This window comes from Schistocerca americana, chromosome 6 (genome assembly GCF_021461395.2).
Source record: "Schistocerca americana isolate TAMUIC-IGC-003095 chromosome 6, iqSchAmer2.1, whole genome shotgun sequence".
NCBI lineage: Eukaryota > Metazoa > Arthropoda > Insecta > Orthoptera > Acrididae > Schistocerca > Schistocerca americana.
The window spans coordinates 607,910,237-607,924,423 of NC_060124.1; the positions used below are offsets into that span (position 1 = coordinate 607,910,237).

Here is a 14,187-nt window from a genome sequence, read left to right on the forward strand (position 1 = left end):
ACAGTCACTGTAAAGAAACCTCTACAGAAACACGGATTACTACACAGTAGGTGTAAAACAAAGTGTGGGGCTATGAATGAAATGCAAGTGTCTGTCAAGAGAGCAATGTGTGATGCCTTCAATGACTGCCACAGCAGAATATTGTCAAGTGATCTTTCACAGAACCCAAAGAAATTCTGATCATGTTTAAAGGCTGTTAGTGCTACCAAAGTTAGTGTCCAATCCCTAGCAAATGACACAGGAACTGAAATTGAGGATAGCAAAGCAAAAGTTGAAATGCTTAATTCCATTTTCAAATGTTCCATTACAAAGGAAAATAAAGGAGAAGTGACCCAATTTAATTTCCGTAGCACTGAAAAGATGAGTGAAATGAGTATTAGTGTCAGTGGTTTTGAGAAACAGCTGAAATCATTAACACTGAACAAAGCTGCAGATCATTAAAACTGAACAAACCTCCAGGGCCAGATGGAATCCCTGTCGGATTCTATATTGAACTGGCAGCTTAGTTAGCCTCTCTTCTAACTATAACCTATAGTAGATAATCAAACAAAAAATTGTGACCAGTTCTTGCAAAAAGCACAGGTCACACCCATCTACAAGAAAGGTAGTAGAAGTGGTCCACGAAACTACTGTCCAATATTCTTGACATCGATTTGTTGTAGAAACTTAGAACACATTCTGAGTTCAAACATAATGCGGTATCTTGAACAGAATGACATCTTCCATGCCAACCAGGACGGATTTCGAAAACACTGATCATGTGAAACACAACTTGCATTTTTCTCACATGACATACTGAAAGCTTTAGATAAAGGCAATCACGCAGATGCAGTGTTTCTTGACTTCCAAAAAGCATTTGACTCAGTATCACACCTACACTTATTGTCAAAAGTATGATCATATGGTGTATCAAGTGAAATTTGTGACTTGACTGAACTTTTTGCTAGGGAGGAAACATCATGTTATCTGGGATGAAGAGCCATCATCAGATGTAGAAGTAACTTGAAGTGTGCCCAAGGAAGTGTGTTGGGACACTTGTTGTTCATGTTGTATATTTTTGACCTTACAGATAATATTAATAGTAAAATCAGGCTTTTTGAAGATGATGCAGCTAACTATAACAAAGTACAATCTGAAAGAAGCTGCATAAATATTCAGTCGAATTTTGATATGATTTCAAAATGGTGCAGAGACTGGCAACTTGCTTTAAATGTTCAGACATGAAAAACTTTGCACTTCACAAAATTTGAAAACGTAGCATCCTATGACTATAATATCAACGAGTCACTTCTGGAATTGGCCAACTCATACAAATACATGGATGTAACACTTTGTAGGGATATGAAATGGAATGGAATGACCTATAGCTCCAGTCATGGGTAAAGCTGGTGGAAGACTTTGGTTTATTGGTAGAATACTGGGGAACTCTACAAAGGAGATTACTTACAAATCACTCGTGTGCCCAGCTCCAGAACATTGCTCGAGTGTGTGGGACCCATACCAAATAGGACTAATAGGGGATATTGAATGTATACAGAGAAGGGCAGTACAATTGGTCAAAGGTTGGTTTGATCCATGGGAGTGTGTTGCAGATATACTGAAGGAATTGAACTGGAAGACTTGTTACAATAGTCATAAACAAACCCAAGAAAGTCTATTAACAAAGTTTCAAGAACCGTCTTCAAATGATGACTCTAGGAATATATTAGAACTCCCTACATGTCACTCACATAGGTATCATGAAAATAAGATTAGAATATTTAACCACACACACACAGTGGCATGCAAACAACCATTCTTCCTGCACTCCTCATGTGAATGGAACAGGAAGAAACCTTAATAACTGGTACACTGGGACATACCCTCTGCCGTATACCTCATAGTGATTTACAGAATATAGATGTAGATGTAGAAAATATATATCTAAAAAACCCTCTATACCAGTAATAGCTACAGTGTGGATGCTTCAAATTATTATAATGGCATTGCAGTGTATATTGCGAGAACAGGTACTTAAAAACAATGAATATACCACATTTGAAAACAGCTTATGCTTATTGCTCAATGAAGGGGATTTATAATTGATTTAGTACCCTGTAGAGATTTTTACCACTATTACTGTTCTCTGTCAGAACTGTTACTTGTTTTTAAATATTATAAAGTGGCATCGCCTTTCCATATTTGTAGCAAGAGAGCAATGCCTCACCTTGCATGTATCGCGGCCTGCCAGTCCACCAGCACAAATGAATGACTTGTCTAACTTGTAGTAAGGGCCCAATCTAGTTCGCCGAAGTGCTTCTTGACAAGTGTGGTGTTGCACAATGGGCAGCTCAACTTTTTTCAATATTACTTGGTATTTTCCTTCCTTTCCTGTAAAAAATCACAGTGAAGAAAAATCTTTATAAAATTGTTCTTGTGGCAACCTTTCTCTAGAAAGAGAAAAATGGATAATGAGTAAAGGGCAAGTCATTAAAAGCAAGTAAAGGCAAACTGAGGGTGGTACAGGTAATCATGTGGTCAGGGAGGTGAAAAAGATTTGAGCATTAGTGCCAAAGTAGAAGAACACAAAGAGGAAACGTACAGTTACAAATTTAGACTCGCAACTTTAATATATGTTACTGTCGCAATTAACTTTGGTTATCATCAGTGTAAAGCACAATGGAAAACATTACAGCCTGTGCTTCCAAGTGTTAGAAGTAATAGTTTTCTGTTGTTTGTGCCAATTTTAGAATGTTCAATAGCAAAAAATCATGTAACATGTATGTTATCTATTATTGTATTCTCTTACCAAACACATCTTTTCCCCAACCACTTGCAAAACAATGTGAACTGTTGACAACAGTGCTTCTGTCAGGCAGACACACCACATCTACATTCTCTGCCAAATCTACAGGTTCTTGAAGCAAAAGCAGAGCTACATCATTGTAAAGAGCTCCTGCATGGTAATTTTCATGAACAATGATCTCCTTTACTCTTCTATCCTGATGGGGATAAATTTCATTTTTCGTTTGTGTATCCCATTCACCAGCTCTGATTTTCATTTGATTTACATCCTTCCTATATAAAATAAATCAAGTGAAGTATTAGCCATGAGATAAATATGGAAATTAGGCAAGCACTTATTACAACACCTTGATAACAAGAATACAAATATAATTTAGAAATTAAATAATTAGAAGTAATTGCAATATCCAATCAACAAAACATTATTTAATGTTACATCATGGTACTTCATGGTAGAGTGGCTTGTATTGCTCAATTATACACACAACTTTTGTAGGTGCAACAACATCAAAGGGGTATCTATAGGGACATCAAACTAACATATTGCCTATGAAGAGGGACAGAAGCCTTTTCAATAGATGTAGGGGCAACAGGATTTTAACATACATGCTCGCTATTATGGTACTGTGAGTGCTGGAAAGCAAGGACAGCTATAGCCATAACATTTCCTGGAAACCTGCAGTGTATGACTTTAATTTGATGGCATCCTCTTGAATAAAATATTCCAGAGGGAAAATAGTGCCCACACTGAGATCAAAATGGGGGGAGGGGAGAAGGGATGTATATATGAGAGTGATTGTTGCACATGAGAAATGTGTGTCTATTGAACTGGTGTCCAGGTTATCTACATCAATAGTTTGGATGATACTATTTGCAGTTTAGTATTTAAAGAAGTTTTTATTTTAGTGGTTCAATGTCTATAGCAATATTAGCATACCTGTATCTAAAATCAAATGTGTTATAGTGAGAAAACACATTGCAACTTTATTGTAAGTTATAATATTTCATTTTTTGAAAATACTTGTAATTTGTGCAATTATTAGTTTTGTGTAACACCAGTATTTCCAAAATTTGCATTTGAATATAACAATAATGGAAATTCCAAAGTGAAGAACTACATAAAATAACAGAAAGGGAACCATTTACTTACAGAGGACTGGTGCATGGCACATAAACACATGACAGAAAAATTATTGAATTTCTATTGTTGTAAGCAGTTGCCTGAATACATGGAGGTGGGAAGTGGGTAGGAGAGGATGCACGGGGCAAGGAGGGAGTAGCAGGGTAGTTTGAGGTAGGCCTTTCACTGTACGAGTCAGCAGATGCATAACAAAATGAAAGAGGTCGCAGGGTAGGACGTACAAGAGAGAGAGAGAGAGAGAGAGAGAGAGAGAGAGAGAGAGAGAGAGAGAGAGAGAGAGAGAAAGAAAGAGAGCGAGCGAGCGAGAGAGAGAGAGAGAGAGAGAGAGAGAATAAGGGAGTTGGTAGTCGTTTATGTCACATGAAGAAAGCAGGTGGATACAGTACCAGTTGGCTCTGAGCACTATGGGACTTAATATCTATGGTCATCAGTCCCCTAGAGTAACAGTTGAAAAAACTTGTTAATGGCAGCAAGCAGGATTGAATAAATGAAGTTATCAGATAAGTGATGTCATATTTTTCATTTCAAAGAAGTTACCCTCTGTGAATTACAATGAAGGACAATTCTACAAGCTAAGTAAAGCATTAAGAGTAACATTTTCTTGTTCGAAGAATGATATGATTAACAATCTGCCTCAGTTGGTAACTAAGGCAATGGAATCTAAGACAGCTTTCTGAAAAGTAATGCTTCCAATTTTTTATAGTGTTCTTAATACGTCACACATATTACTTTGCCAATTTCCCCACTTTACTGACAAGTTGCAACTGTCTACCACTAGCAGGTTGTGAATCTTAGTGCATGACATGGCGGTGTCCAAAGTAACTATTTTGGTTGGTTGGTTTAAAGGCAGGAGAAGGGACCAAACTACGGGGTCATCGGTCCCTTGTTCCTAATAAAACCATGCCACAAGTGTGAGAATAAAACGGAAGAAATATATAACACAAAATGGAAAGAAAGGAAAAGCCACAAGAACGAAGGGAAGGCAACGAACACTAAAAGGAACAAAAGAGGACAAGAAAGCAACAGAAACACTAGAAACAGAAGAGAGTAAAACATGAAAGCAGATTACAGTGGCTGGAAAACTACGAGAATAAAAAGGAATAGCCAGCTACTCTGCAACACGTTTAAACCTCCACCCTAAAAGCACTAGGTTGGAGGACACGGAGGGACAAAGGACATGCGCTAAAACCTACATAGAAGTATAAACCCCACTCTCACAGACAAAACGTAAAACTAAAGCTGCTGTGGAGTCATTGTTGCCCAAAAGTGAAGGCAGGGTGCTGGGTAAGTTAAAAGTCTGCCGCAGAGCGGCTAAAAGTGGGCAGTCCAGCAAGAAGTGGACGACCGTCATTTGGGAGCCACAGCGACACTGAGTTGGGCCCTCGCAACGGAGTAGGTAACCATGCATTAGTCACCTATGGCCAATGTGGAGCCGGCAGAGGACAACTGATTCCCTGTGAGAGGCCTTCCACACATTCATAGTCTCCTTAATGACACGCAGTTTGTTGTGTGTGCTGTTGTGCCATTCCGTCTCCCAAAGCTGGAAAACCCTGAGATGTAAGACAGAATGCAGGTCAGCTTCGGAGATGCCTATCTCCAAAAGCGGTTTCCACGTCGCCTGTTTGGCCAGCCTATCAGCAAGTTCGTTGTCAGGGTTCCGACATGTCCTTGGGTCCACACAAACACCACGGAATGGCGGGACTCTTCCAGGGTATAGATGGACTCCTAAATAGACGCTACAAGAGGTGGCAAGGGTAGCACTGATCGACAGCTTGTTGTTGTTGTTGTTGTTGTTGTTGTTTTCAGTCCTGAGACTGGTTTGATGCAGCTCTCCATGCTACTCTATCCTGTGCAAGCTTCTTCATCTCCCAGTACCTACCACAACCTACATCCTTCTGAATCTGCTTAGTGTATTCATCTCTTGGTCTCCCTCTACGATTTTTATCCTCCACTCAGCCCTCCAATACTAAATTGGTGATCCCTTGATGCCTCAGAACGTCCTACCAACCGATCCCTTCTTCTAGTCAAGTTGTGCCACAAACTCCTCTTCTTCCCAATTCTATTCAATACCTCCTCATTAGTTACGTGATCTACCCATCTAGTCTTCAGCATTCTTCTGTATCACCACATTTTGAAAGCTTCTATTCTCTTCTTGTCCAAACTATTTATCATCCACATTTCACTACCATACATGGCTACACTCCATACAAATACTTTCAGAAACGACTTACTGAAACTTAAATCATTACTCGATGATAACAAATTTCTCTTCTTCAGAAACGCTTTCCTTGCCATTGCCAATCTACATTTCATATCCTCTCTACTTCGACAATCATCAGTTATTTTGCTCCCCAAATAGCAAAACTCCTTTACTACTTTAAGTGTGTCATTTCCTAATCTAATTTCCTCAGCATCACCCGACTTAATTCGACTACATTACATTATCCTCGTTTTGCTTTTGTTGATGTTCATCTTATATCCTCCTTTCAAGACATTGTCCATTCCGTTCAACTGCTTTTCCAAGTCCTTTGCTGTCTCTGACAGAATTACAATGTCATCGGCGAACCTCAAAGTTTTTATTTCTTCTCCATGGATTTTAATACCTACTCTGAATTTTTCTTTTGTTTCCTTTACTGCTTGCTCAATATACAGATTGTATAACATCGGGGAGAGGCTACAACCCTGTCTCACTCCCTTCCCAACCACTGCTTCCCTTTCATGTCCCTCGACTCTTATAACTGCCATCTGCTTTCTGTACAAATTGTAAATAGCCTTTCGCTCCCTGTATTTTACCCCTGCCACCTTCAGAATTTGAAAGAGAGTATTCCAGTCAACATTGTCAAAAGCTTTCTCTAAGTCTACAAATGCTAGAAATGTAGGTTTGCCTTTCCTTAATCTTTCTTCTAAGGTAAGTCATAGGGTCAGTATTGCCTCACGTGTTCCAATATTTCTACGGAATCCAAACTGATCTTCCCCCAGGTCAGCTTCTACCAGTTTTTCCATTTGTCTGTAAAGAATTCACATTAGTATTTTTCAGCTGTGACTTATTAAACTGATAGTTCAGTAATTTTCACATCTGTCAACACCTGCTTTCTTTGAAATTGGAATTATTATATTCTTCTTGAAGTCTGAGGGTATTTCACCTGTCTCATTCATCTTGCTCACCAGATGGTAGAGTTTTGTCAGGACTGGCTCTCCCAAGGCTGTCAGTAGTTCTAATGGAATGTTGTCTACTCCCGGGGCCTTGTTTCGACTCAGGTCTTTCAGTGCTCTGTCAAACTCTTCACGCAGTATAATATCTCCCATTTCATCTTCATCTACATCCTCTTCCGTTTCCATAATATTGTCCTCAAGAACATCACCCTTGTATAGACCCTCTATATACTCCTTCTACCTTTCTGCTTTCCCTTCCTTGCTTAGAACTGGGTTTCCATCTGAGCTCTTGATATTCATACAAGTGGCTCTCTTTTCTCCAAAGGTCTCTTTAATTTTCCTGTAGGCTGTATCTATCTTACCCCTAGTGAGATAAGCCTCTACACCCTTGCTTTTGTCCTCTAGCCATGCCTGCTTAGCCATTTTGCACTTCCTGTCGATCTCATTTTTGAGACGTTTGTATTACTTTTTGCCTGCTTCATTTACTGCATTTTTATATTTTCTCCTTTCATCAATTAAATTCAATATTTCTGCTGTTACCCAAGGATTTCTACTAGCCCTCGCCTTTTTACCTACTTGATCCTCTGCTGCCTTCACTACTTCATCCCTCAAAGCTACCCATTCTTCTTCTACTTTATTTCTTTCCCCCATTCCAGTCAATTGTTCCCTTACGCTCTCCCTGAATCTCTCTACAACCTCTGGTTCTTTCAGTTTATCCAGGTCCCATCTCCTTAAATTCCCACATTTTTGCAGTTTCTTCCATTTTAATCTACAGTTCATAACCAACAGATTGTGGTCAGAGTCCACATCTGCCCCTGGAAATGTCTTACAATTTAAAACCTGATTCCTAAATCTCTGTCTTACCATTATATAATCTATCTGATACCTTCTAGTATCTCCAGGCTTCTTCCATGTATACAACCTTCTTTTATGATTCTTGAACCAAGTGTTAGCTATGATTAAGTTATGCTCTGTGCAAAATTCTACCAGGCGGCTTTCTCTTTCATTTATTACCCCCAATCCATAGTCACCTACTATGTTTCCTTTTCTTCCTTTTCCTACTCTCGAATTCCAGTCATCCATGACTATTAAATTTTCGTCTCCCTTCACTACCTGAATAATTTGTTTTATCCCACCATAAATTTCATCAATTTCTTCGTCATCTGCAGAGCTAGTTGGCATATAAACTTGTACTACTGTGGTAGGCATGGGCTTCATGTCTATCTTGGCCACAATAATGCATTCACTATGCTGTTTGTAGTAGCTTACCCGAATTCCTATTTTCCTATTCATTATTAAACCTCCTTCTGCATTACCCCTATTTGATTTTGTATTTATAGCCTTGTATTCACCTGATCAAAAGTCTTGGTCCTCCTGCCACCGAACTTCACTAATTCCCACTATATCTAACTTTAACCTACCCATTTCCCTTTTTAAATTTTCTAGCCTACCTGTCCAATTAAGGGATCTGACATTCCCTGCTGTGATCCGTAGAATGCCAGTTTTCTTTCTTCTCATAATGACGTCCTCTTGAGTAGTCCCCGCCCAGAGATCTGAATGGGGGCTGCTCAATGAGTCAGTACACAGGAGAAATGACTCACCAGGGCATGAGCAGATGTACTCAAGAGCACAAGATATGGCTGCCAGCTCTGCAGTGAAAACATTGCAGCCAACTGGCAAAGAGTGCTGCTCAATAAGTCCTCCATGAACATATGCGAAGCCTACACTGTCGGTGCTAACGGCTACAGAGCCCCGGAACACGACAAGAATCGAGAGGAATTGACAGCGGAGAGCGGTGGGGTTAACAGACTCCTTAGGGCCATGCAAAAGGTCCAGACAAAGCTGCAGCTGAGGCGTACACCATGGAGGCGTACGTGAACGGACCGGACCGCAAGTAGAGGTAGTAAAGGGAAAGACTCCAGTTCGGAGAGAAGGGACTGCACGGAAACCACAATCGTTAGCCCCGATCTGGGCTGCCGATGCAGGAGATGGGAAAAGGAGACGGTAATTCGGATGCTCAGGGGAACTATGAATGTGTGCTGCATAGCTGGCGAGCAGTTGCGCATGTCCGATCTGCAGTGGAGGGACACCAGCCTCCGCCAGGATGCTGGTCACTGGACTTGTCCTAAAAGCTCCTGTTGCTAATCGAACCCCACAGTGGTGCACAGGGTCGAGTAAATGCAATGCTGAAAGTGCTGCCGAACCATAAACCTCACTTTCATAGTCAATTCGGGATTGGACAAGGGCTCTGTAGAGCTGCAGCAGCGTAGAGTGATCTGCAACCCAATTGGTGTTGCTCAGGCAACGGAGGGCACTGAGGTGCTGCCAGCACTTCTGCTTAAGCTGACGGAGATGAGGGTATCGAGTCTATCGAGCATCAAAAACCAGTCCTAGGAACCGATATGTCTCCACTACAGTGAGTGGATCATCATTAACATAAAGTGAGAGTTCCGGATGAATGGTACGACGCCGACAGAAGTGCACGACACACGACTTTGCGGCTGAAAACTGGAAGTCGTGGGCTAGAGCCCATGACTGCGCCTGTGGACGGCTCCCTGGAGGTGCCGCTCAGCAACAAGAGTACTGGAGCAGCAGTACGAAATGCAGAAGTCGTCTGCATACAGAGAAGGTGAGACGTAGTACCCGACAGCTGCTCTAGACCGTTAATGGCCGCAAAAAATAGAGAGAGACTCAATACAGAGCCCTGTGGAACTGCATTCTCCTGGATATGCATGGAACTATGGCAGTCACTGACTTGGACACTGAACGTACGGAGCGACAGGAAGTTTTGGATAAAAATCCGGAGTGGTCCCTGGAGACCCCACTCATACAATGTGGCAAGGATATGATGTCACCAAGTCGGGGTGTCATATGCTTCACTTAAGTCAAAAAAGACGGCAATCAGGTGTTGCCGTCTGGAAAAGGCTGTTTGGATGGCAGACTCAATGGACACAAGATTATCAGTGGTAGAGCGACCCTGGTGGAAGCCGCCCTGACATGGAGCCAACACGCCACGTGACTCCAGGACCCAACCCAACCGCCGACATACCACACGTTCCAGCAGCTTACAAAGAACGTTGGTGAGGCTGACAGCATGACTGCTATCCACATCAAGAGGGTTTTTACAGGGTTTGAGCACTGGAATAATGGTGCTCTCCCACCATTGTGATGGAAAGACGCCATAGCACCAGAGCCAGTTGAAGATGATGATAAGATGTCGCTTGTAGTCAGATGAGAGATGTTTAATCATCTGGCTGTGGATGTGACCAGGCATAGGAGCTGCGTTGGGGCAATGTGCAAGGGCACTGACAAGCTTCCACTCTGTAAATGGGGCGTTATAGGATTCACTGCAGCATGTAGTGAATGAGAGGATGTTCCCTTCCAGCCACCATTTGAGTGTGCAAAAGGCTGGGGGCTAATTCTCCAATGCAGAGGCTCGAACAAAGTGCTCAGCAATTGCATTTGTGTTGGTACATAACTCGTCATTTATGGCAACACCGGGGACAGCTGTTGGGGACTGGTACCCGAAAAGACGTTTGATCTTTGTCCAGACTTGGGAAGGTGACATGTGGCACCCAATGGTTGAGACTGATCTCTCCCAAAATTCCTCCTTCCGTTGTTTGATAAGGTAGCGAACACGGGCACGGAGCCGTTTAAAGGCTATGAGCTGCTCCAGCGAAGGAGGCGGCTTATGCCGCTATAGAACTCGCCGACGCTCCTTAATTGCTTCAGCGACTTCCGGCGGCCACCAAGGGACTGCCTCACGCCTCAGGCAGGGTAAAGAGTGAGGGATTGTGTCTTCTGCCGCAGAAACAATTGTTCTGGTCACCTACTCAACCATCACATTGATGTTACCGTGTGGTGGAGATTCAGCGGTGACAGCAGAGGTGAAAGTTCCCCGGTGCACCTTGTTCAAAGACCTTCTGGGCAGGCATCCGTGTGACTGACATTGGGGCAGTGACAGGAAGATGGGGAAGTGGTCACTACCACACAGGTCGTCATGTGCTCTCCAGTGGATAGATGGGAGAAGTCCTGGGCTGTAAATTGACAAATCAATGGCAGAGTAACTACCATGAGCCACACTGACATGTGTGGCGGCCCTACTATTTAAGAGGCAGAGGTCGAATTGCGACAGTAAAGTTTCAACATCTATGCCTCGACCAGTAAGCATGGTACAACCCCACAACGGGTTATGGGCATTAAAATCTCCCAGAAGTAGGAAAGGTTTAGGGAGTTGATCAATGAGTGCAGCTAATACATTCCGGGGTACTGCACTAACAGAGGAATATATACATTGTATACAGTTACTTCCTGCGTCATCCTTATTCTGACAGCCACAGCTTCAAGAGGAGTTTGAAGGGGCACATGTTCACTACAGAGTGAGTTTAAGACATAAACACAAACTCCACCTGACACTCTATTATAGTAGCTAAAGTTCCTGTAATATCCCTTACAGCCGCGGAGGGCAGGGGTCTGCATTGCTGGGAAACAGGTTTCCTGGAGGGCAATGCAGATAGCAGATGTAAAGCTTTAACAGTTGCCGCAGCTCAGCCAGGCGGTCGAAAAACCGCCGCAATTCCACTGGTGGATGACAACGTGAGTCTGGGAAGGCATGGAACATTCAGTGCGGCAGTTTATGCCTCAGAGTCACCTGCTGCCACCGATTTATTGCCTGAGCAGTCTATATCCATTGTGTCTGAGGGTCTGGCGAGATCTAGGTCCTCTGCAGACGCCAAAATCTCCACCCCATCCTCAGAGGCAGAGGCAGAGCTTGTAGGTTGCGGTGGTGTGGTTGCCACCGCAATTTCCTTGGTCTTAGGAGTTTTTGTTTGGATTTCTCTCGCTGCTCCTTGAGTTTCCCTGGCTGGGAGGACTTCACAGGCTCAGTCTCCGGGACTGAGGATGAATGTGAAGCCCTACGACCAGCTGCTTTTGGGCTCTTCAGCCACTGGCGGGTGTCGTCTTTCCCACTCGGAGAAACCTGGGAAGGGAGTGACCCAAGGGACCCCTCCCTAGTGAGAGAAGCCGAAGAAGACTTACCCTTCTCTGGGTTAGAAGTGGGGACGGACGTCCCGGATGGTTGGGGGGGAGGGGGGTGTTGCCCCAGAAGTACGTAGTGCAAGAGCAACAGGGAGGGAAATGGCCCCCACCATCAAGGGGGCAGTTGTAGTCTTCCGAACTGTTGTAGGGGTGGTGTAAGACAATGTCATACACAAGATGCAGGAGTTCAAATTTTCTATTAGCCTCATTGTAGGTCAGTCGGTCCACGGTCTTGTACTCCATGATTTTCCTTTCTGGAGAATCCTGCAGTCAGGCGAGCAAGGCGAATGGTGCTCTCCACAGTTGACACAGATGGGAGGCAGGGCACATGGAGTATTGGGATGTGATGGTCGTCCGCAATCTCGGCATGTGACGCTGGAAGTACAGCAGGAAGACTTATGGCCGAACTGCCAGCATTTAAAGCACCACATCGTGGGAGGGATATAGGGCTTTACATGACACTGGTAGGTCATCACCTTTACGTTCTTGGGCAATGTATCACTCTCCAAGGCCAAGATGCAGGCACTGGTGGCAACACGATTTTCCTTTGGACCCTAGTGGACACGCTGGACGAAATTTACACCTCACCGTTCTAAACTGGTGCGCAGGTCATTGTCAGACTGCAAAAGAAGGTCTCTGTGAAATATGATACCCTGGGCCACATTTAAGGTCTTATGGGGCGTGATGGTTACAGAAACATTCTCCAGCTTGTCACAAGCGAGTAACTCCCGTGGCTGGGCAGAGGATGCCGTTTTGATCAAGACTGACCCAGATCTCATTTTGGACAAGACCTCCACCTCCCCGAACTTGTGCTCTAAATGCTCAGCAAAAAACTGAGGCTTCATCGTCATGAAAGATTCCCCGTCAGCTCTGGAACATACAAGGTACCGGGGCGAATAAGGTCCGCTGGCATCCTTAGCCTGACATTCCTCCCATGGTGTGGCCGGGAGGGGGCGGGGATGATTTGGGGTCATACTTCTGTGTGTCGAATTGAGCTCGTGATCGATTAGAGACTGCTGGTGTTTCAACACCAGCAAGAGATGATTGACTACGCTTCATCGCATGTCATGCACCGTTATGCCACCCACTCCGAACAGGAGCCCTCCCCACGGGTGACACCCAGCCGCAGCAAAGGCCACCTGGCAGGATGGCCATTGCCAGGAGTCCCAATGCCCCAGGGAGATGGGCATCTACCCCTTACCAAATGTGAGGAGTTAATGGCGCAGCATCAGCAGAGCGATCCCTGTGTGGTCAGGGGGCTACAACCAACAGGGTACGTGGCGGCCCCACCACAATGTACTAGCTACCGTGCTGGATATCAGGTGCAAAGAAGTCCACGCTCATCATCAATGCAGAAATCGACACTGCATAGTTCATGGTGCAAAACGCACCCAGGAAGGTGTCCTCACCCAAGAGATGGAGAATGGGGGAGGACTGCAATGCGATGACGAGAAAGTGGGCTAAAGATCTCAATGCACGATAGACACAATGCGCCATGTAAGGTGCCCTTCCACAATTGGCTCACTATTCGGGAAAATTTTGAAAAATGGAGGTCAAACCCCACAGGGAACCATCACATGAAGGCCAAAATGTATGAAACTCTTTTCAGTCACCTCGTACTACAGGCAGGAATACCTCAGGCCTATTCTAACCCCTGGACCCGCAGAGAGGGGGGGGGGGGGGGGGGGGGAACTATGTTGTTGCGTGAAAGACAGAGTGCCGTATCTGAGTTTGTAACCACAGAAAACACTGGCCCCCACATGGAGCACCCTCTCCTCCTGCACGACAATGTCAGATGACATACAAATGCTGCAACAATCTGACGCCTTTAGTTCACAGTCATCAATATCCTGCATACAGCCCAGACTTGGCCCCATCCAATTTTCACCTGTTTCCAAAACAAGAATACCTTCAAGGACTTCTCTCTGATAGCGATGAGGTTGTGCAACCAGAGGTGAGGTTGTGATCCTGTCAACAGAGTCAAACATTCTGCAGTGACTGTCTCAACAAAGTGGTCTATCCTTGAGAGAAATGTGTTTGTCACCAGCATGACTATGTTGAGAAATAAA

The 14,187-nt window shown here is 43.9% G+C and overlaps 1 protein-coding gene across 4 annotated transcripts in view; it reads right to left on the reverse strand.

Moving 5' to 3' along the window:
* LOC124619557 (phenoloxidase-activating factor 2) overlaps window positions 1–14,187 on the reverse strand; it is a 239,019-nt gene that overhangs the window by 27,998 nt on the left and 196,834 nt on the right. For all 4 annotated transcript variants that reach the window (XM_047146038.1, XM_047146037.1, XM_047146039.1 and 1 more), the window contains exons 4-5: window positions 2,789–3,057; window positions 2,207–2,370 (exon numbers count right to left, since the gene is read on the reverse strand). In XM_047146038.1, the coding sequence (XP_047001994.1) occupies window positions 2,207–2,370; window positions 2,789–3,057 (433 nt within the window). The remainder of the gene's footprint in view (window positions 1–2,206; window positions 2,371–2,788; window positions 3,058–14,187) is intronic.